This window comes from Lineus longissimus, chromosome 1, assembly GCF_910592395.1.
Source record: "Lineus longissimus chromosome 1, tnLinLong1.2, whole genome shotgun sequence".
Lineage (NCBI taxonomy): Eukaryota > Metazoa > Nemertea > Pilidiophora > Heteronemertea > Lineidae > Lineus > Lineus longissimus.
This window is the reverse complement of record NC_088308.1, coordinates 16,233,587-16,258,607: the sequence shown is the minus strand read 5'-3', so window position 1 is coordinate 16,258,607 and position 25,021 is coordinate 16,233,587. Positions and strand designations below refer to the sequence as shown.

The 25,021-nt window shown below is 41.8% G+C and overlaps 1 protein-coding gene across 4 annotated transcripts in view; it reads right to left on the bottom strand.

The window, feature by feature from the left end:
* Positions 1–25,021, bottom strand: part of LOC135488812 (transient receptor potential cation channel subfamily M member-like 2) — a 63,701-nt gene that overhangs the window by 28,687 nt on the left and 9,993 nt on the right. For all 4 annotated transcript variants that reach the window (XM_064773704.1, XM_064773719.1, XM_064773712.1 and 1 more), the window contains exons 10-16: positions 24,341–24,447; positions 23,028–23,162; positions 21,847–21,912; positions 16,881–17,013; positions 8,500–8,601; positions 7,263–7,424; positions 5,988–6,087 (exon numbers count right to left, since the gene is read on the bottom strand). In XM_064773704.1, the coding sequence (XP_064629774.1) occupies positions 5,988–6,087; positions 7,263–7,424; positions 8,500–8,601; positions 16,881–17,013; positions 21,847–21,912; positions 23,028–23,162; positions 24,341–24,447 (805 nt within the window). The remainder of the gene's footprint in view (positions 1–5,987; positions 6,088–7,262; positions 7,425–8,499; positions 8,602–16,880; positions 17,014–21,846; positions 21,913–23,027; positions 23,163–24,340; positions 24,448–25,021) is intronic.

Here is a 25,021-nt window from a genome sequence, read left to right as displayed (position 1 = left end):
ATAAAGTTCTGTCAGGAAGATCATAAGAGATCGTTCCTGACAGAGAGGGAATAGTAACCGGGGGCCGAGAGGCGGCCGGTCCCTGGTTCTTCGCCAGAAATCCTGGTATAAAAGCCAGGATAACCTCCCCTCCCTCTCTAAAAGCCAGCTTCTTAAAAGAAAGTGCATGGAGCTCTGATCTCCGTTGGGCGGTAGCCAAGGCTACTAGAAAGACCGTTTTGAGTGTCAGATATTTCATGGATGAAATAGACATGGGTTCAAAAGGATGCCTCATGAGCACCTTAAGGACAACAGAAAGGTCCCATTTAGGGGTGTTGTGAACCGGTCTAGGACGCTCTAATAACATTCCTCTGAAAAGAGGGGTTATTTGGTCCTCCCAACGAAGATCCCAGGTGCTTAAAACACGGAGGGTAGAAGCGATGGCGGACTTGTACCCTTTTATAGCCGTGACAGATAGTTGTCTTTCCGTGAATAATTCAATAAGGAAATCAACTAATCTGTATATAGAGGGAGAGATCGGATTAACTCCGTTCTCCCTGCACCAGGAAGTGAAGGTAGACCACTTTCCTTGATACACATCAAGGGTAGACCCCCTTTGAGGTGCGGACATGCGCTTGACAGCGATGTCCGAAAAGCCTCTCTGGTGGAGATGCAACTGGATAAGTTCCAGGCGTGAAACTTGAAAAATCCAGGGTTCTGGTGGTAGCATCTCCCCAGGGGGTGCCACAGGAGGTGCTTCCAAGTAGGAAGACTCCTGGGGTGATCTATCAGGAGCTCCAGCAAGGCTGGGAACCAGGCCTGATTTGGCCAGCAAGGTGCGATGAGAGTTATTCTCACCGGATGGCTGGTCAAGATATTGTTCAGGACTGGTTGGATGAGAGGGAGGGGTGGAAACGCATATGCGTTCAGCCCGACCCAAGAGGCTGTAAGGCTGTCGACTTCCAGGGCCTCTTCGTCCGGAAGTGGAGAGTAATAGATGGGAAGGCGATTGTTCAGCCTGGTGGCGAACAGATCTACCTTCGGAGATTGCCAAAGGCGACAAAGGTCGTCTACAATCTCCTGATGGAGTGTCCACTCTGTCTGAACTAGCTTGTTCTGACGGGACAGGGCGTCGGCAAGGATGTTGCGATTGCCCGGTATGTGTCTGGCACATATCGATACTCCAAGGTCGGCACAAAGATGGTAAAGCTCCCAAGTTAGCTGGCAAAGAATGCCGGACTTTGTGCCTCCCTGTCTCCTGACATATGCTACTACTGTAGAATTGTCGGAGAACAGGGTTACTCTCCGATTCTTCAGGCGAAGGGAAAGAGCCCTCACGGCAAGAAGGACAGCCTTCATTTCCAATATATCTATTGGAAGAATGGTCTCCTCCCTTGTCCATAGACCTCTTATGGACATGTCCCCGTTGTTCAGATGTGCTCCCCACCCTAGTAGGGAAGCATCTGTGAACAGGGACACTTCTGGGGGCGGTGGAGCAAGATCTACACCGCTTTGGAGACGAGTCTCCGACTCCCAGAAGTTCCAGACGTTCTTGAGTAGGTATTGAGGTATCAATACCAACTTGTCTAATGGGTCCCTGTGGGGTTTCCATAGAGACATTAGAAACATCTGGATGGGACGCATATATAGACAGCCAAGGGGGATTTGGTCTGCTGCCGAATTCAGAAGTCCCAAAAGGCTCAAGCATCGCCTTGCGGGAGCTTGAGTCCTTCCTCTGAATTCTGCGACGAGATGAAGAATTTTCTTTATCCTGTCTAGGGGGGGCAGCATTTTCCCTATGGCCGTAAGGAACCGAACTCCAACGTAAACGAAGTCTTGGGATGGTATGAATTCTGACTTTGTTTCGTTGATAATCCAACCTGCGGAAACTACTTTTTGCTTTAGAACCTGAAGTTGTTGCAGTAGTAGTTCCCGCGATTTGCAACGGAGTAGCCAATCGTCTAGGTAGTGATGGAGCTTGAACCCCATCACGTGAAAGGGAGCGACGAAGGCTGTGACTATCATCGTAAAAATTAGGGGTGCCGATGCCAGACAGAACGGCAGGGCCCTGAATTGATACGTCTTTCCTTCGTAATGGAATCGAAGGAAGTGTTGATAGTCTGGATGGATCGGTACATGTAAGTACACATCCATTAAATCCATCGATACCGCCCAATCGTTGGGCTGTATCGCCGTTGCTATAGACCTGGTGGTTTCCATCTTGAAATGAGGAACATTCAAGAAGGTGTTTAACCTGGAAAGGTCTATGATCAGCCTCCATGTCCCTGCTTTCTTGGGAACCAAGAAAACGTGGCTGTAAAAGCCGGGGGAGCATGGATCTTGAAGGACCTGGATAGCTTGCTTCTCCAGTAATGTCGCGACCTCTGCTTGGAGGGCAGAGGCCTTGACTGGGTCCTTCGGTGGCTGAACTGGGGTTGGATATATGGTAGTCGGGGGGGGGGTACGGTTGAAATCTAGTTTCACTCCGTACCTCAACATGTTTGGGACTGGGGACCCCTTTGGGCACCAATCGTCCCAAATGTCTGCAAATTTTTGCAGACGGCCCCCGACTACCGGAGTCGGCTCCTTTTTGCGTCCGGGAGGAGAAAGGAGGGGGGAGTCACCTCTTCCGGCCAGCACCCCTTGGGCGAAAGGAGTGCTTAGTCGGACCGGATCCACCCTGGTTAGAGGAAGTATTTTTCCTCTTTCCAGTCCGGCGACCCTCCGCTTCCCGTCGGAAGGATCCAGCAGGAGCAGGCTGACTAGGCGGGGTAGGCCTAGGCAGGACCTGCCTGGCGTACGGGATTGAACCCGATGCCTGCTGGGGCCTCTCTATCTTTCTAGCGTTAGGTAGAGAGGTCTTGGCCCTCTGTGTCGCAGTGGGGGCATATAATTTGTCCCAATCTTTCTGTGCTTGAGCCGCCTCTTGTACAGAATCTGCGAACAGGAAAGAACCGTCCATAGGAGCGGTTCTTAAGGCCCCTTCCAGCTGGAGGGATCTGATGACATTGAGAGAGCCCAGTGCGGCGTCTCTACGGAGTAGGACGCTATTTGCTGCGGTCTTGGCGGACAGCGCAATAGCGTGCCTAATCGAATGTGACAAGGATGTCACAAGCGATTTTGTGTCATCAGATAGTGACTCATTATCTTTTAGGGATCTGGCTAGGGCCAGGTTAGTGTGCTCTGCGTAGGAGAGCACCGCTAACGTGTTTTTGGCCAGACCCTCTTGTGCTCTAAGGTCTCGGTAAGCCGAGGAGGAGGTCACCCTAGGCACGAGTTGGTCCAGCTGTATATCGTCCTTTAATATGGAAGTCGATGCTGCAGCTGGACAGCCGGTCGAGCTGACTCGATAATAGTCAGCGCGGTACTGCCTAACGGGAGGAAGTTGTGCCGTGAACAACTTCCCCGGTTTACACCAAGCTTCCGGTCCGACTGCCGGAAGGACAGGGATGGAAGTACGTTGGTGGGCGCCTTGTGAGTCTCTGATTGTACGCTCCAAAAGTTCAGAGACTGCTAACACCGACGGGGAGGGAGGAAGGAATTCAAGTGCCCGAGTGGAGCCTTGAGAAACCTGTGGATTGGGATCCACTTCCTGTCCCCAGAGTGAAAAGGTCGGTGTTGACAAGGCTGGCAGTTCCGGCGGGGTAGGGCACAGATCCTGCGGGAGGTACGCTCTGATCAAGGATCTGAGTGTCCTCATATCCGACAGGATACTGGCCTCCTCTGGTGACAGCTCCTCCTGATTGGGGGAGCGGTAGCCTGGCTGAGAACTCTCGTTCTCAGAAAATTCCTCTAAAATAGAGGAGTCGGATGGTGGGTATCCGATGGGACCAGGCGCACCAGAGGAACCGGAACCCTGCTCCAGATGGCTGAGTCTATCAGAAAGACCTGCTACCATCTGGATGAGCTGGGACAGTTGCTGTCCCGACTCGGGTTCCGGACCCGACGTGCGGCTTCTCTCAACGACGGGCGGTTGAGGCGAGGGTGAGCGCATAAGCGAACCCTGGAAGCCGTATGTGCGGGCGAATGGGTCTTCCGGAAGCGGAAGTTGCCCATATTCTGAACTAGAGTTCAGATGTCCTCTCTGCGTAGCTCGTTCCATGGGAACGACGCCTCTGCTACGAGGAGGGGGTGGCACTTCCGGTTGGTTCCACCCAAGAGGTTGGCCAACGTAGGAAGGTGCCTGCATTTCCGGTAGGACGAAGTCCGAAACCGGAAATGCCCGTAACTCCTTCGCCGGTATGGAGCTACCGGAAGCCCTTTTAGAAGGAGGTACGGAGGGCGGAAACGCTGTTACCGAAGACGCATGGCGTTTCGGAGGTGGCGTTATAAGGTCCGGCCCTACTCTACTGTGTCCGTGAGGACTGGGGTTATTTCGCAGTAAAGACTGAGAAAAACCCCAAGTAGAGTCTTCGGTTACTGAAAAACGGGAACCCGCGTCAGTAACCGGAACTGCAATCGGCGGACCGGAAGCAGGGTGCTCCCGCGGGTACAAAGGGCTTGTACTCGGGGGAGCGGACGACAGGGGAACCGGAAGGTTCCCTGAGGTCCGGGGTATATTAAACCCTTGGAGACTTATTGGATGTAAGTCTCCCTTGGGACCACAGACATTAATAATGTCAGATCCCGCATCCTTCGCAGCCGCGGCCGGAACCGGAACTCGGCTGACGGAAGGGGTGGTGGCGGGAGGTTTGCTAGACCTCCGGGTTATATGCCCGGAAACGGAACCGGAAGAGGGTTTAGGCGTCTTCGCGGCCCGTTTCCCGCCACCAGACGCATTCCTTTGTGGTGAGACAAAGGATGCCGTCGGAGGGGTACGCCATATAAAAAATGGTACCAATGACAATAAAAACACTGGGAACCCCAAGTAGGCCAGAAAGGACGCAATAATTAATGGAAAGGAAAACATGCCTACTTGAATTAAACACTATTGCAATGGATCTGAGTCTTGTTCATTACAATAGAGCGGAGAATAGCCTACTTAACTCTACCCTACCAAGATCAAAATAATGGAGCCGGGTCGACTAAGCTAGCTAAGAAAATGTCTATAATTAAATAGACTGGACAATACTAATGCCAAGATTAGTTTGGCGGTCTACTCCGTAGGTGAATGAACCCAAAAATCGTCTAGACTTGGCTGGTTGAATTTGGTTTTAAATCGAATTCACGGCAGCTTTGAAAAAACGATGTGCTTCGTAGAAGCACAAGAGTAAAGACTGAATATGGCGGCATGAGATCGGCGCGATCTCGCGGGATCGGTCAGGGCGCCGCCTGGCGGCCGAGCTGTTAACTCAGTTCTCTCTTTAGAAAATTAAAGGGATACTCTTGTGTTTGAGCCCAAATGAAGTAACATGCAAAAGTGTTCCATAGGTAAGTTTGAATGACACAAAATGTAGCATTTATATATCTTTTAAAATACACAATGGCAATGTAGAAACTTATATTCAATACATATCAATGAAATTGGAAGCATTTAAATTTCATTTCAAAGGTTTAACCTACTGTGAGAACATCTGTAAGTTTACATACTGTGAGCACTTACATACTGTTTACGTGATGTGAGTACTCCCTCAGATTCATATAATGTGAGTACTCCTCAGATTCACATAATGCGAGTCCTTTTAAAGATTTACATAATGTGAGTACTTCTAGAGGATCTGATTACAGTGAGTAGTTTAAAAGGTAATACATGATGTGAGTACTTCTACAGGTTTACATACTGTGAGCACTTACATACTGTTTACATGATGTGAGTACTTCCTCAGATTCACATAATGTGAGTACTTCCTCAGATTCACATAATGTGAGTACTTTTAAAGATTTACATAATGTGAGTACTTCTAAAGGATCAGATTACAGTGAGTAGTTTAAAAGGTAATACATGATGTGAGTACTTCTACAGGTTTACATACTGTGAATAGTTCTTTACATTTCCATAACGTGAGCACTTTTAAAAGTTCACATTATGTCAGCACCTCCAGATGTGCTATTTCTCAAGGGATACATACTGTGAGTGTTTGAGCAGGTCATTAGCAAGATCAATTTCTTCTTCCTCGGAAGCTTTCTCTGAAAGGTTCTTGAGTAACGAGCTGGCCATAAGGGATGAACCTGAAAATGGGAAAGTTATTTTTGTATTTTAGAAGTTTTTACAAATGTCACTATGGTGCTACAGTCCAAGTCACAATTGAAATCCCTCCTCCTTTGTGTGAGTGGCACGTAAGTTACACACAGTGTGCGCACGTGTTGTGTGCAAGTCACAGGTTAATGGCACGCTGCAAACACAGAATGGGTCAATAGTACTTATTTGACGTTCCCCTATTAAGGTAGGACGATTTAAACAGCCCAGTGAAAGCAATGATTACATTTTAATCACATCGGTTAGATTATTTGTAATCGGGGGTCTACTTTGAAACCTTTTTCTCACAGAATTTGGATAAAATATCTCACGATTCTTGACTGGGAATACGCCAAATGAGTGAAAATTCCAATGACGTCACTCACGGCGCAGGTGCAACACAGGGCACAAATGCACGTCAAAGTGCTGCAGATGACGTCGCGTCATCAAACTTGCAGGCAGGTTATGTGTACGCAACATACGCGCCACTTACACAAGTTAAGGAATGTCAAATGTGAATTAGACTGCTTGTACAAAAATCGTAATTCAATATTAATAGGTGCAGCCTGGTTGCTCAATCACCATTAGCAATAATATTGATATAATGCTTTATAGTTGAGCTAATGCCAATTGAGCAACTTGCCCTGAAGTAAGAAATTCTTAAATGCACAAAACATTTTTGTCACAGGTACAAACTGGATTGACTTGATTCATATGACAAAAAATTTGAGTATTTTTTCTAAATTTCTCTCATGGCATGAGTGACTGGGTATGATTTTGAACTAATGTTGGGTGCCAAAGGTTTCATCATTTGACACTTGACTGCCAGCGTCAATATAAATACTGTCTGTATGAATTACATAATAATACAAGTATGGTACCAGTGAGAAGAACTTAAATGAAATGAACTGATGGTTGCCATAAGCACAACCATTTTGACTAGAACTTGATATCCTAATGTAAAGCAATTAGAACTCTTTCAAAACATAGTAAATGCCAATTTCAAGGGTAGGATTCTGTTTTTTGTTTTCCCGAGAACAGCCCACCAGGTGTAGAATTGGCATTCACTTCATTTTGAAGGAGTTCTCATTGCTTAGGGATTTCAAGTTCTAACCAAAATGGTGGTGCCTATGGTCAGCCCTAAAGGTGAGTAAGGACCACTTCTTACCAATATGGTCTCTTCCAGCCCTCCAGAACATGAGTGCAAGTTCCCTTCTATTAAGGAGAACAGACCATAAAAGGAGTTCCTTTTCCGGACAGGCAAAGTCATCTGCAATGTTACTTCTAGTAGCACGCTTTCGCAAAGTCGGCCTATGCTTGATGCCATCAACTGAAAGAAGGAAAATTTCAACGCAAGTCACAACCAAGAAGGCAGAAAACATGAAGAAATTTTTTATTTCTGACACATCTGAACGGTTCTGAGCTAAAGTATATGTTATAGATACCTATGAGACTGATATAATGCTAAATACAACTGGTTTCAGTCGTGCAAAGCCAATCACATTATTACCCAAGCATTTGGCCAGCACATTCATGATAGAAAGCTCTATTCTCTGGGAGTACAGGTCTGACCTGACACAGCACTCAGGATAACATTCATAGTTTGCCACCTCTGCCAGCTAGGTACTCATTTAATCCTGTGTGGAAAGAAGCAAGTAGGGTTAAGTGCCTTGCTAAAGCATTTTTTGACCTGATACATCACGCGGGATAACATTCATAGGTTGCCATCTCTGCCAACTACATTGAAGGTACTCATTTACTCGCCATGCTCAAACATTTTCAAGGACCGAAAGACAAAACAGTAGTGATCTTTCCGTGAATTGAACCCACGTCCTCCTGATTATGAGCCCAGTGGTCTGACCTCTGATCAACCCTGCAGTACAGTATTGTCAGCTGCTTGATCCCCAAAGTACCTAAAATTTGGATACCTTAAATAGGGCCGGTTGTTGAGAATGGTTTGACACAGACTCAGGCCAGTAACTGCCATCCGCCACATTTTTGCGGGTGTTTTATTTTCGAAGATAGTATGAGTAACCTAGATTCACGAAAATGAAAACCAAGAATAAAGAGATCGATTGGAAAGACAAAACGAAATTCCCCAAATATAAAAATAATGAAAAAAAATTCCAAATTTTCGCATACAACAAAAATAAAGAGACATGCAAATTTGGCAGTATAAAGTGCTGATACATGTATAAGTGGAAGAGTGGGGAGAACGGACCGAGGCACTCATCGAAATAATAGATTAGGAGAAATATTGGTCAAGCACTTAGAACAAGAAACAACCTCAGGAGACCTAATTAGTGGTTGGCTCAAAATTACTGTTGTGTTGGCAGACGTTTACTTGATATTAGCTACTGAAGAGATCATTCTAAAAGGTACATGCAAGTCCAAGGTATCTTTACCTGCATCGTAAGACCTTGTCGACAGCAGCCCCATCTCCTGGCCAATTGCTCGCTCCTTCTTTGGATCATCAACGGCATTGTCGTCAACTCGATACTTGTCCTCTGAAAGGAGACAGAACATTCTGAGACTGCATCATAGAGAGCAGATTTGCAAACATGTTTTGGAACTATGCAAGAGTGTTTAGTTTTTCTTGACAACAAGTGCAATTCACTTCGCTCCACTGGTAGTGCAGCGGAAAGTATTAAGAACAACGAAAAATACTTTTTACGAATTCTTCATTCTTCTCATTATGGTTCAAGCTTCATAAAATCAAAATCAAGGGTCACGTCTCACTCATGTAATGAACGTCACATCAGAATTTTCATTTCAGCTTTGTTAGCCAATGTCAATGGATTTTTATCACAGAACAAACATGAAGAAATTTTAATAACATTACCAAAAGCGCTTGCCAGACGGGGGATTCATAGACGAAACAAAAAAATTAACCCTTAACGCCAGAATGTGGATTTTTGGGCAGGGAAATCGGAGCAGGGAGAGCGAGTACATGTACCTATGGTACTTCCACCAATATTGACCCCTAGGTCTGGTGACCTCTGAATGTAAAACGATCAGGAGCTAACAGTGTTCATCAGATATTGAGAAAATGAAGTATGACAAGCGAAGCCAAGAAATTTATGTTGTTATCCACATTAGTTTCCATTTTTAGACTCAATGGTGAGGAAACAGGCCACCATTGACAGACGGAGGGAGGGATGATGACAACAACGGACACCAGACATGAAGTGACGATATGAACTCACCTATGTGAGTTAAAAGTAAATGGCCAGGGCCATTGTGCTAACCTCCCTTGCCGACAGGTCACTGCTTTTTTATTTGAGCCACCTGGTGGCCAAACTAGGAATCAAACTGGAATATGGAAACTTTGTCTGTAAGGCTTCATAACATGGAGCTACATATGTACTAAGATCAAAGTCAATTGCTCCAGTTGTTACCAAACGGCCGACTTTGGTCTATCTATGCTATTTGACCTCTGTGACCTTGAAAAGTAGGTCAAATAGAAAACCTGTGTGATATGTCATGTATCCTCATACCCACGATAAAAAGTTGGTGATGATCGAACCCTTAGTAAGGGAGATGTGGCACTTTTGTGTTTTCAGTTTAAGCCACCTTGTGGCCAAATCAAGAATCAAACCGGTCCAAACGTTGGTCTTCAAGGTGTCTTTTCATTGGGAAACCTACATGTATGTACTAAGGTTGAGGTTGATACATGTAGCTCTGGTAGGAACAAAACATGCCTTCCTAATAGACGATGACGGACTCTGTGCCATAAGAAAAGTTCACCTAAACATAGAACATAACAAGTGTAAGTATCATTTTGTTTAAATAATTCCACTTTCATAGTTATGACACACTTCTGGTTTCTTCCTGAATGATGGCCTAGATTTTACACATTAAAAATTATGTGGTATTCCCAAAAAACCGGAATCAGATGTCAAGTAGACATGTGATCATCACATTTTTCAGTGGAATTCTTAATATTTATACAACGTAGTACAATGTCAATAGCCTATGTCAATTAACCCACAAATTGAAGAATGAGAAATATTATTATCATCTATCTTGACATTGGACGAGACATTGACCAGAAATTCTCCACGCATGGTTTCTTTTCACTCATTTAATTGGGGATATAGGAAAACCATCAGGCAGGTAAGATCTGACTAAAATGTTAGGTAACTCAAGATGAAATGGCCAGGGCCATTGTGCTCACCTCATGTGGAGGAAAGATGGATAAAGAGCATGGTATTGTGTCATGTAGTGTTAGGTTTGATGTAGGTCCAAGCAATTACAATTTCCCCAAAATGGCCAATTTACAGTACATTCGACCTCTGTGACCTTGAAAAGTAGGTCAAATCAAAGAAGACCCGGGTGACACATTGAATGGTTGTTAGAATTAGATGTACCTATGATATAAAATTGGTGCCAATCGGGCAAGTCATTACTAGGAATAATGGCATTTTGATGAATTTAGGATTTGGCCCCCTCCCTGGAGGCCAAACGGCAAATCAGATCGCACCAAACTTCGGTACCTGAGATCACCTGACCAAGGGGTACATGTGTACTTAATTTGTGATCAATAGTCATTGCAGTTAAGAAACGTGCCATAGTTACGGCCTGACGGAGAATTTACGTCATTTGACCTCTGTGACCTTGACAAGAAGGTCAAATTGAAAACCTGTGCGACATATACTGTATGGTGGTTAGATGTACCCATGATATCAAATTGGTGGCAATCGGGCAAGAAGTTAAGGAATAATCACATTTTTAAGGTTTTTGGATTTTGCCCCCTGGTTGTCAAGTGGTGAATCATATTGGACCAAACTTTGGTCCCTGAGATCACCTGACTAAGAGGTAAATGTGTACCAAATTTGGTATCAATAGTCATTGCAGTTTAGAAACGTGCCATCGTTACATCCTAACGGCCAATTTACACCATTTGACCTCTGTGACCTTGAAAAGGAGGTCAAATCAAAAACCCGGAGGATATATGATGCACCTTTGCTAGAAGTACCTACCATATTTTTTTCAAAATTTCCCGACTACTATTAAGGGAGATATTGCACATTTTCACTTTTAACGTTTGGCCCCCTGGTGGCCAAACCATGAAACGAATCGGACCGAAACTTGGTCTCCAAGGTGTCATCACATAAGGGTACATATGTACCAAGTTTCAACTCAATAGCTCTAACAGTTACGAAACGTGCCCTGCTAACGGACAACGGACGACGACGACGACGACGACGACGACGACGACGACGACGACGACGACGACGACGGACGACGGACGCCACGGTATGGGATAAGCTCACCTCTGCTAAGAGGTGAGCTAAAAACGAAAAGCTAAAAAGCCAAATAGATTTGATCTATTATTATTACTATTATATTTCATGTGTGGACCAGTCTCGACAAAGAAGTGCTAGATATAGGTGATATTTGGAGGTTTCATGCCAAATGACATCAAGGCGGTGTTGTTTAACACTTTCAGCGCCATTCGACGTAATTTTACGTCTTGCAAGTTCACACGGTTGAGCCATCCGACGTAATATTACGTCGCATTTTTAAATTTCCCGCTTTGTCTTCGAGGCGACTAGCAGCGCAGTATAGGGGAAAATAATTTAACTATACAGCGCTTGAGGTGATAGTATGATGTTCAGCCAATGTGCTATTTATAGCCAAGATCGTCTGCATTCGAATAGGCGCAATGGCGGGTCGAAGATTGATGACGGGGGCAGATGTAGCTGAGAGTATGCCAAAAAGCGGGTATTCGGAAAGACACCAGATATTACTGTTCTATGTGTGGGGTACCATTGTGCAAAATCAAGTGCTTTGCTGACTATCATTCAAAATTAGCATTGTAAAGAGATCTAATAAAGAAGAACCAACACAGAAAATTTCATGTAATTATCTTTATTCCTTCTATTGTTTTCATAATTTTGAAAAAGGGTAAAAAGGGGCGTAACCTTGGCCCCTGGGGGAAAGTACGCTAAATATGGCTGGGCGCTGAAAGTGTTAATACTTCCATTTGGGTGTAGAGTGTTTTACCTATTTTTTTAAATAAATACATGATGAAGATCTTATATCTCTATTATCACCAACCTTTGATTAGTTTATACACATCCCCATTTATGCTCTTCTTTTTCCATGCATTTTTTGCCAAAATGTGTTCTCTAGACATTCACCTATAACCCTAATTCATGTCACAGCTCCCTGATCGTGATCATTCACTTTTGCAGGTTATCTTAAAACGTTCTTCCAAAAGTGGTGGTCCAATTCCAGAGAAATTCAAGAACATTGCATCGAACGTAAAGCAGTAAGCAAAGAGAAGTGTTATATGATGCTGACGAGAAACTAGATTAAGCCGCCCCTGCTGTCCCATCCTATTGCTCTGGGAGTAAAAGCTAGTGTTGGCCTTTAGACTATGATCCCACAATGAAATCGATGGCTATTTTAACTACTTTTTTTTCATCTCTCAACACCGCCATAGGTGAAACTGGACCTGCATGGTGAATAGAAAAGACTGAGGTTGATATAGATGCATATCAAGTCAAACAGTGGCTTCCATGGACAATGGCACACTTACATGAAGCAGCAGCAGAGGGTAGTTCTCAGACTGTAAAGGTGTTAATCAACAAAGGGGCAAATGTTGAAGCAAAGAACGATTACAATGATACACCCTTGCACAAATCCGCAGAGGGGGGTCATTTAGGCACTGTACAAGTATTGATAAATGCTGCAGCGGATGTAAATGCAAAGAACAGTTTGAAGTGCACGCCACTGCATAAATCAGCAGAAGGGGGTTATTTTGACATTGTCAAGTTATTGATAAATGCCGGGGCTGATGTTGATGCAATGGACCTGCGGAATGAGACACCCTTGCATAAATCAGCTTGGCGAGGGCATTCACAGACCGTCAAAGAGCTTGTTTCACACAATGCTGATGTGAAACTTAAGAATAACATCGGTTTAATACCACTCTTTCTGGCAGTTCAGGGAGGTCACGCAGAAACACTTAAGGAACTAACAAACTATGCAGACCCAGAGGAACTGTTTACATTACATTCCTTATTACTTGAAGCTAGTACAGATTTTTGTTCTATTCAATCTCTTTACAACACTTGTGGTAAATACAACAGAACTTTACTCGATACAGCTGTGCGCCTTGGTTGTAGTGAACATATTGAGTGTTTTTTATCATATTCAGGAATCAATGTGAATCTCAAAGATGATTTCGGATATAGTCTGCTTCATTGTGCTATGGAAACTGGGAATCAAGTGACAATTAAGCAACTTTTACATTTTGGTTGTGACGTAAAGGCATTGGATTCCACTGGAAAATCAGTTCTTCACAATGCTGCGATTTATGGACACTGCAATCTTGTCACATTTTTCATTGATGAATATGGATTAGATCCATATCAGACTGACAATGATATTAGAAACTGTCTCCATTATGCTGTGATCTATCGACGTGAGGATGTAGTAGGTGTTTTGCAGACAAGACAACGCACTTCCTCGAAGAGTTTTCAAATAAAGGACTACAAAAATAGGACACCGAATGATTATTTGCATATGTGTGAAAAAGACAGTTTGATATCTAAATTCCTTGATGATAGGATGAGAGGCATCGAGATTTTTAACATAAGTCATTTAGGTCCTGATCTAGAGAGAAAATACTGTCCAAATACCACTGATGTTCCTGATCTATCAAAGCTATCAAAACACCCATACATTGGATCCGTGATGACCATTGAAGGATTTGATAACAACACATTTGTATGCTATGTAAAAATGAAGGTTCAGCAAGCAATAAGAGCTGCAATACCTGAGGGAATTTCAGTCGAGGTCATTGGTTGTGGTAGTTCTTTTGAGAAATCAAAGAATGGCTTGCCAGACGAGTTTGATTTCTTGGTAACCTTAACATCATTTAGCTATGATGTGGCCGAATACCAAGGGTATGGGAAGATAAAGAAGAATGAAAATGATTCACTGAACATTATTGGGTCATATGGGATGTGGACGTGGAGGAGACTCATGGCTTACTGGAGTGACTGTAAATCAAGAGACACGCTCAAACACTGTGATGGTGATCGCTGCATCAGTATGCCATTACCACCGCAGAGACATCCTGACCATAAAACATGTACGACATGGACCTGGCTGTATACTGATGGTCTGTTCAGTGATTTATCAATATCAATAGATTTCGTCCCTGCTGTTGAGATTGATAATGATAATTTTTACTCAAGGCAGTGTGAGCGATCAACATGGAGGATGTCTAAAGAGGAGATGCGCCAAAAGAACTACTATATTGTCCCTAAAATCCCAGTTGCTACATGTTCCAGGAAGGTAACAGAGAAATTTAGACCAGGTGAACTCAATCAGCTTGGACGACTATCCTTCCCAACTCTAGAAGTGGAACACATTTCAGATTTGGATTTCAGGGTGAAGGAGGTCTTCATCACAGCAAAATGTGTAAGAAAGGTTGAGGTGTGCGGCTTCAAAGTAAGGAATGAAAAGGGTGAATTAAAAGCAGTGAGTGAGATAGTCACTAGCTACAGATTGAAAACAATATTCTTGCATCTGGTTGAATTGTTTCTGAAATCAGACATGTCCCTTGGTAAAATGGTGCTTATGGTGTATGAACATTTAGAAAAGAGTCTCGAGAGTGGTAATCTCCCAATGTTCTTTCGTCCTGCAATAAACGTGCTGTTTGGGTCGAAGTTGGATATTAACGAAAGTCTTAAGGTCACGAGTATCATGACGAAGTTTGTCAGGTCTCTGTATCGGAGGGATTCAACATTGGAATGCCAGAAGAGAGACTCACAACAAGAGGTTCAGGCAAGAGATAGGGGAAGAGTGGATTATCATGAGAGACAATGCAAGTATGAACAAGAATGGGAAGCATGGATTGCCGACGGTCAAGTCTCATGGGTAGAGCCATCACCCCCAATCTTACCCTTATATCTATCAACAATATATACATGAGGTGACTCAAAAATTGATGTACACATCGTTATCGTTTGTAAGGTTTAAGCCAAATTGCGTGTTCAACAATATTGGAACGGTATACCTCACACCACTTTGCGCTTAAATATGTGTGCCAAAACAAAATCATTGATGGGAAAATGGACCGTTTTTCTAATCTAACTAAACTAGAAACTGGGCTTCAAAATCACAAAACTGTCAAATATCCCATTAAATAACAGTTACGTTTAATTAGAAAAGTTTTAATGGATATAAAATGAGATTTCTTAACATGTGAACATCTAACCACAAAAAACGAGACGTTTTGCATTTTTTCATGTTTTTTTACATTTTTCACCGCAAATGCGAAATTAAACCTGCTAAAAAACTAATTGTAGTTGGTCAAAATTAAGATATGAATATCCCATTAGATGAAAACAAATGGAACCATGTGATACCCTTAAGGTTACCCTCTTTTTTTGACGAGAGCGTCTCACTTTGTCTGTTATTTGCGTGTAACCCATGCAATGCTCCATAGATAGATTAACTGCAGCTTAATGTACTTCTGCTGTACTTAATAGGCAGTAGAACAGACAATATTTTAAAACTGATACTTAACAGGAAGGTTCGTTATCTGAGGAACCACATTTGTACAAAATATGATACAAATTACATGTGACGCCAGCATTGCGAAACACCATTTAATTCACAAATTGAAAAATATCTATTTTGACCTCAACCTCTAGATAAAGAGACTGTGGTGTCTATGTTAAAAATATACTCGAAGTCACTGTCACTGGTCTCAATGTGTTACATTAAATTGCAGTGTCTCTGTTTACTTCTGGTTCATGTCTTTTTATTTGTACAGCTTCAATGAGTTTTCGATGGTAATATTTCTCAAGGCGTGAGTTAAGAATCTGTTTGGTCTGAGTCGATGTTATGGCAATCGTATTTATGGTCTCAAAGTGTTGAGTAGTTAAGCCTATAGCACACAGAAATGGCATTACATGTATTTAAAAGGTGTGATTTGTGCTAATTATGTAGGATCTACGCAGTCTCTTAAATCACCTAGATCGACATAAGGCCTATAGCTGAATGTAACGTCACCTTGAAAACATATGGCAACAATGACATGGAATTTTGCTGACAAGCAAGAGATTTTAGTGACAGAATATTATCGCAAGCATGGCCTACTTGCGAAATTCACGAAAAACATCCTACACACAAAAATTTTCTGTTCTACAGTATCATACGCCTTTATTGAGGTGAAAAGTCATATTACATGCACTCATGTACGATAAATATAAAATGCCCCGGGCCATTGTGCTCACCATCCTGACAGACAGTTCATCAAATACCAGTATGATAAGGAAATTTACAAATGATCAAGCCCTTATCTATTATGTACCAAGTTTCAAGTTGATAGCTCAAGTAGTGACGGGCAATGAGGACAACGATGACAGATGACCAACACTTCACCATAAGATAAGTGTATTATGAGTGATACATTAGGGAATACATTTTCTGAGCACTTTACAAAGTTTTGAAGAAAAATAAACAACTAGATCAAAGTTCTGCTTTGAGCTGCTTTTTGAATGAATTGCTGTCCCTGAGCTCGCAAATCAGGGCCTCTATCTGCATTGAAGTGTTTTTAATGTTAACATTTGGCTGGTTTTGTACAATATTTTTATCTCAATCTGACATGACTTTGTGCTCTGGATTTCACTGACCTCAGGCTTGGGATAAAGCGACAAGACTCACGAAGTGTGGATCAGCCTTTGCCTGTACACGTCACAGGCATACACCAACCAAACAATTACTTTTTCAAACACTAATAGAGTTATAGACTACTGACCTGCATACATGTTATGATACATGTCTCCCATCATGTGCTGCACAACCTTTCCGATGGTGTTAAGAAGATTAGGATGGTTGCCCTTCCATTCGTCAGCAGCACAGCAGAAGAAGAAGTGGTGTTTGATGGAACTCTGCAAAGACAATTGACCTAAACATTAACAGGAGATTCAAGAATTTCAACAGTGAAATGTTTCAGAGATACATGTATCAAATGAATGTACAGCTAACTCAGGTATTCATTATTTTTGCTGTTTAGTTGAACTAATTTTTTTTCTGAGACAGTCTGACTTTCTTTTTTGGATTTTTTGTCATTGAAATTAAAGTCTGAATTTGTTATTTTAACGTAACCAATTTAACTACATGTATATATATTAACTATCATAGGGCTGATTAAATCTACAAAAAACTGCAAATAGACTCTCAGGAGTGAATTAAAAATGAAATGGCCAGGGCCATTGTGCTCACCTCATGTGGAGGAAAGATGGATAAAGAGCATGGTATTGTGTCATGTAGTGTTAGGTTTGATGTAGGTCCAAGCAATTACAATTTCCCCAAAATGGCCAATTTACAGTACATTCGACCTCTGTGACCTTGAAAAGTAGGTCAAATCAAAGAAGACCCGGGTGACACATTGAATGGTTGTTAGAATTAGATGTACCTATGATATAAAATTGGTGCCAATCGGGCAAGTCATTACTAGGAATAATGGCATTTTGAAGAATTTAGGATTTGGCCCCCTCCCTGGAGGCCAAACGGCAAATCAGATCGCACCAAACTTCGGTACCCGAGATCACCTGACCAAGGGGTACATGTGTACTTAATTTGTGATCAATAGTCATTGCAGTTAAGAAACGTGCCATAGTTACGGCCTGACGGCAAATTTACGCCATTTGACCTCTGTGACCTTGACAAGAAGGTCAAATTAAAAACCTGTGTGACATATACTGTATGGTGGTTAGATGTACCCATGATATCAAATTGGTGGCAATCGGGCAAGAAGTTAAGGAATAATCACATTTTTAAGGTTTTTGGATTTTGCCCCCTGGTGGTCAAGTGGTGAATCATATTGGACCAAACTTCAATCCCTGAGATCACCTGACTAAGGGGGTAAATGTGTACCAAGCTTGGTATCAATAGTCATTGCAGTTTAGAAACGTGCCATCGTTACATCCTAACGGCCAATTTACACCATTTGACCTCTGTGACCTTGAAAAGGTAGTCAATTCAAAAACCCGGAGGATATATGATGCACCTTTGCTAGAAGTACCTACCATATTTTTTTCAAAAATTCCCGACTACTATTAAGGGAGATATTGCATATTTTCACTTTTAACGTTTGGCCCCCTGGTGGCCAAACCATGAAACGAATCGGACCGAAACTTGGTCTCCAAGGTGTCATTACATAAGGGTACATGTGTACCAAGTTTCAACTCAATAGCTCTAACAGTTACGAAACGTGCCCTGCTAACGGACGACGGACGACGACGACGACGACGACGACGACGACGGACGACGGACGCCACGGTATGGGATAAGCTCACCTCTGCTAAGAGGTGAGCTAAAAATAAAAGAGGGCCGTTTTGACCAAGGGCCACTTTAGACTCGTAAGCTCTTACTGCCGTTAGTCATGTTAGTTTTGAATATTGCTTTCTGCAAAAATTACAATCATTTTTAAAATCAGGACTACTGAAACCCTTGAACATGTAAAGGCCGCTCAAGAATGAAAATCTTTAAGAAATATACAATGACACAAATGAAAAGCAAAATGTACACACTGCACCACAACCAACAAATCAAGCTGGTGGGAATGAAATGAGTTTTGTTCAGAACTGGAGAACCATCATGGATGAACTATTGGCCATAAGGGGAAGTTGGGACTGTTCTTTTCAATCATATTTCCAGATATCAGCAAAAGATGTACACGTAATTGATATCATGTGAAACAATGGCAAAATCAATTTGATTCTAATTACTGTTTAATACTCCTTGTGCTATAGGCCCTAGAAGGGCGGTAGCTCATTATGTTGGGTCGACATCATGGTTCAAACTTCTACAGAGAATCGGGGAACCACGATAGCTCAATTGGCAGAGCACCAGAGAGGCAATCTGTAGTTCTAATGACAGTCAAGGCAAGATGATTTTTGTGTATTTCTGATATTCTTAATCTTACGTGAAACAACACAATACAAAATGCTGGATTCAATCCAGGAAGTAAAATTTGACCCAAGCAGCCTTGAAAATTGAACATCTCCTACAATGTAAATGATCATTACCGGAATATCTTATTTGACAGTTTAGTGAAATTGAAACTTTTTGCGTAACTTCAATTTAGCTTTTCGACAACCAAATATTTCGTAGCTTGTGGAAAAAGTTCCCCTTAACGATATTGTGAACCGTGAATATTCATGGCCATCTTATTTCACAGTCTTGTGAAATTGAAATTTTTGTGTCATTTCAATTTAAACACTTAAGACAACCCAGCAGAAGTAATTTCACAACTGCATTTTCTTTTGCAGCCATATATTTTTGCAATATCTGTAAACATCTGGTAAATGCAAAGATTGCAAAAGCAAAAAGCACGCAAATATTTCCAGGTTAATAATGATAAATGTACAAGATTGAAAAGTGACACAGAATCACTGAAACAAAGCAAACACAAAGAAAGTAAATATGACCCAGCACACAAAATAACCCAACATAAAATGGAATGAAAATTACCCAACATGTCACAAAAATACTAGCAAACTCATCGAAGCACCAACAGTAACTACCTTGTGGCGATGTGCAGCAATTCTGGTAAGGCGACCTGATAAATTTTGCTACATGCAAGAAAGGAAAGGTTAGGGATGTTTAGATTTGGTGAATGCAGCATGTTTACAGATGGCAAGATGGGAAGACGGAATGGAAGGCCAACTGGATGAGGAAATTAAAGTAAAAATACATTAAGATGGATATATACTGTTCAGGTGAATTTATGGGGCACTGTATTAAAGTGTAACCATGCATAATGAGCCAAACCATTTAAGTCACAGAATTTATTTTATACTCTTGAAGCCCAGCACGCGTGAATGAAACTCTACCGGTGTTTTTAAGGAGACCTCTGATGAATCTGGTTTAACAGGATATAATTTTTTCCTTTATGGAAATTCACAGCAATTTGTCCCCAGTATTAAAGGTTTATGTCGTTATTGAAGTAGAGACCAAGTGGAAAAAAGACATTTAGCTTTGTATTTTTATGCTTTTCAATTCATCCTGAAGTACAATGTAGATGTACAGTGGAACCTCCCTTGCAGAAACCCATCAATTAAGGACAACCTCTCTATTAAGGACACTAGTTTTGGTCCCAAAGTGGTTGTTTCAATTCAATTTGACCTCTCTAATCAGGACGTGCCTCTCTATTAAGGACAGCACTGGTCAGTCCCGAGGGTGTCCTTTGTAATAGATAGGTTCCACTGTACTTCGGTCACCCAGAGTCTTCAGAGGAAGGATATTTGTGAGCTAATAAGCAACGCACTCGTTGATGGGAAGGAGAAAGTTGATCAAAAGAATGAGCACTACCACTACCCACCCCACAACCCCACTGCATCTCTGGAACAAGGTGCAAAGTATAAAATATCAAGGCAGAAAATACATTGAACAAGTTCAAAAAACTTCTCAAGTCACACTTATGTTTAAAACCTACATACATGTATGATATTACAATAATAAGTCAGTTGAGAGGAGAACAGTGACAGAGAAGGCAACCTGGAAAGGCACTACCGGGTATACAAATATTTCATAACCATGTTGTATTGTATTGTGTATTGTGCATTGTGTATTGTATTGCACTGCATTGTATTGTATTTTGTGTTTGTGTTTGTGTTTGTGTTTGTGTTTGTGTGTTGTGTAATATTGTGTATTGTGTATCGTATTGCACTGCATTGTATTTTGTGTTTGTGTTTTGTGTAATATTGACGTATTGTATTGTATTGTATTGCATTGTATTGTAATGTGTTGCATACCCTTGAAAAAAAGAGTGAAGTGGTTTAGCAACAGAACCTTAACATATCAAAGGAGTAGAGAAGAAAATATGCAGTACTACAGGATAATAATACAGCATGGAAAGAAGCTCTGAGTGAGCATTGTTTTAAAGAGACACTTCAATACACAAGTTGGGCCTAAAAGTTGCTGGAACAAAATCAAGACAACATATTTTGCTGAATATAATTCTAGTGAACATAGGGATTACTTGAAGATTAAAGATTAAGAAATAAGTTAATACTATGTTCAAGTTTGGATACACAAACTGCAGCGTCTACAGAGTATTGTACTCGACTGGCTAAATAGCGTCTACTGAATATTTTTTCATCATGTTTCAACATTTCCGTAGAAAACTCGATTTTTTGCCATTAAATCTTGAAAGAACCCATAGTTTAATACATTAGGAGATAAGAAACTACAATACTTGCTAAATTGCACGAAAAATCAGGAACAGGAGTTTATAGTAGGTGCGCATATGGTACTGTTAACCACAAATCTTTTTAAAAACTTTGAAAAACACTCATGGGAAGGGCATTTGCAAAATATGCCTCTAAAATACTTATATCTAATCCGATTTCAAAAATTCAAAGCTATGCATAGAGCTACATGTATGGCATAGATTTTTCTATTTCTGCTGTCATATCAGACCCTTGTCAGAGGAGAGAAAAGGAAATCCTTCAAAAATACAAAAATGTCACATCAGCGTTAATAGCAGTCTTTGCAGGATCAACCAAAACTGAGTAAAATATTCCGACATGTAGTCAAATATATTATGAGCTTGCCTTTATCTTTTGATGTAAGCTTACATCATGTTGTTCAAGACGGAATCAACTTAATTATGAAAATATGGACGGAATCTGAATTTGAATGACAAGCCCTTAGAACTGCAAGAAAAAGTGGGTTTACAGCCCTTAAAGATCAAGTAATACTCATACATGACATACCTCAACTTCTCTGATTAAATTCTTCAGCAAATCTCGGCTATTCCCAGCGTACTTGTCTTTTATAACCTAAAAGAGAGATTAAAAGCTTTTCAATATCATTGTTCAACTCTGTAAAAAACTTATTTGAAGCATCGGAGAACCAATGTAGTGTTTCATCAAACAAGCCAAAACTGAAATACAAGATGAGGTGCCTCATAGCCTAGAGGTTACCACACAATAGGGCACGGGTTCGATTGAGAACTCAAGATTTGTATTCTGGATGAACCGGCGTGAATTTAAGGAACAAAATTTCATGGCCCTCCACAATCCTTCGAATGAGATTTAAAACTTCTTCTTCTTCTTCTTCTTCAGCGTTCAACCTGCCTAAGTAAAACTATAACCTCAGTCCTGTGGCGGAGATGAAGCGGCTTGTCGCCCGAAGGTCCGGCTGTGTTCCCCACAGCTTTTCTTCGACCTTCATGTCTTTAGGCCAGAATCTATCTCGTAAATCCTGGTACAGGGGACAGTCCTGTAGGATGTGCGTTGGTGTTTGCACTGCTGTCTGGCATTGGCATTCTGCTGTGTCTCTTACTCCTATACGTTTAAGATGCCCACGTAGGCCACAGTGGCCTGTTCTTAGACGGTAGATGGTAGTAGCGTCTTTTCGGTCAAGTAGCCACAGCTGATCTGATTGGGGGTGGTGGTTTCCCTGGATTTTCTTCCAGTCATTTCTGCATTTCTGCTTCAGGAGTGTTGTTATTTCTCTGTATGACTGCTTCCCATTTGGCTGGATCTGTAGGCTTCCTTCTTTTGCTAGCTAGTTGCTACAAAGATTTAAAACTGAGGTTCCTTGTATCTGGTGTCTATGCTAGGGCAGGTTAAAGACCCCACCAAGTGAGAAATATTGAGTAGCTTGCGTGGACTCTCCCTCCTTGGCCGAAGGCCCTGGGCTCAATAGTCAATGATGACTGCATCCCAGTAAATTGAAGAAGAACAACAACGATGCAGAATACTGAATACTGAATAGACCATGAACTCATCACAAATATAAAAGGTGAGGTTTTAAGAGCAGCCTGACTCTGCCTCCTTCCTAGGAACTACTGCATTATCGAATTCAATCCGGTTTCCCAGGTGGTCACGTCCACTCACTCGGAAAACGCGAAATTTATAAAGACACTATTCTGGTAAAGAGTTTTTCTCACCTTATAATAAAGATCCCTAAGTCTCGCAACGGTCAGAAACCTTTTCAGTTCTACTCCCATGTCTAGGAAGAGCTGCACGAAGTCAACACGATCCTGGACCAGGGCAGTAAACATTGCATTATGCAGGCGTAGGTGCTGTAAAGAGGTAGGAAATATTTTAATTTCCACATTGTCAACTCCCATTGCTTACACATCTCTACTAAGACACCCTCCCTTTTAAGGACACTGGACTTGGGTCCAAATGTGTCATTTCCATTCAATTTGACCTCTGTAATCAGGACACCTCTCAATTTAGGACAGCATCCGTCAGTACCAATGGTGTCCTTAATTGAGAAGTTCTACTTTACATAGACTGATAACATATCATGTAAATTCTTCAAGAGCAATCATAGAGGCAGTGTTGTGATGTCATTCAGATATTTTGGACATCAATCCGTGGCCCTGACCCTGTTGATGTTGCCTACAACGCGTACCACGTGTGGATAGCATTTCTGACGTCCGTCCACACTTCACTACATCCATTGTTGCATTGAAGACAAAGTGCACCACGTAGTCTGACACCCAAAATGGCGTCTCTCTCTGTAATGACGTCATCTGCATTTCCTCTATACACCTTTCCAGAAATGGGGCGCTGAGTGTCCGAAATAGTGATGTCATAAGAGGAAACTAGGCCTTATGGTGGAGGGACAAAGGAGATAGTCATGGTTGACCAACACACTTGAATGTCTTTAATGACGGACAAGGGGGAAAAAGTTAGTTCCAATGCAAGCCACCAATTTCGGGAAGCATGTATACACCCTATCATTCAGACAGCTATTTGCGGAAGGTATATATTCAACAGTGATCTTGAACTACTATCACGGCGCAAGGAATATGACTGAATGGAACCTGAACTATTCACATCACAGGTATGAGGGAAGTTAAGATCAGCCGGGTTGGAAGAACTATTTTTCTGGTCATTTGAATTGCTGTTGTTTCAGACCAAGGTAGATAAAAAATGCACATGTAGATATACAAACCAAGGATTAGGGGTCAACATTGCTATGGATATTTATCATAATACTGCTGGCCACTTTATTTTTGCAAGCACAGCCTAATATTTTGCAGAGTTTCACATAAGAAGGTAAAACTGTGGACATTATGGCACAAGAAATTACTAATCAGATGATATACATGAAACCATTAGAAAACCCATCCAATTTGCAGAATTTAATGATTTAAAAATGTTGTGGCATCTAAAAGGACCTCTTGTTCGAATTTGTTGCTGCAAATACAAAGGGGTTTACAGAAAAGTGTACAAATTGGAAACTTACCTGCCACTGAGGTCTATTTTCTGGGGTAAATATCTCCTCTCTTGCCATATCACATCTGTTCCAGGCCAAAGCCAAACCCAGCTGAGTAGCTGCATTTGATCTATTGGCTGAAAGAAATCATCAATAAGAATTATCATATTCATCTGTACATTTGGATACAACATTAAGATCTTGTATTAAATGTACATGATAAGTTCACAGAAAAAGTCAATGCTTTCGCAAATTATCCCCTGTCCTTCGTCAGTATTGCATGATTTTAGAACTATGTCCCATATGTGGGGCAGTTGACGGTGCCCCTGTCTTTTTTGAGACTGGCTTATTAGTCGGTAAGTGGATGGACACCTCACCCTGCTGCACATGCACAACACTGAAGCACATGGGATGATGAGTGAAATATTTAAAACTGAACTAAATAAATCTTAAAAGACGGAATAATCTATCAACCCCACTATCAAGTAACTTGATTTGAAAATTCCTCCAATGATAATATTTAACATAACTGGGACTACATACACGAGGGTATGAATAAGCTACCTGTACATTTTGAGGTCAAGCCAAGAAATGCAACTCGGGGAAGAGGCTATTGGATTGTATGATAAACTGAAAGCAGTCGCTTTTCTTTTTCTAAACACAACAGTACGAGCATAGAAAACCATTCATAAACCATAACCATTAACTTGC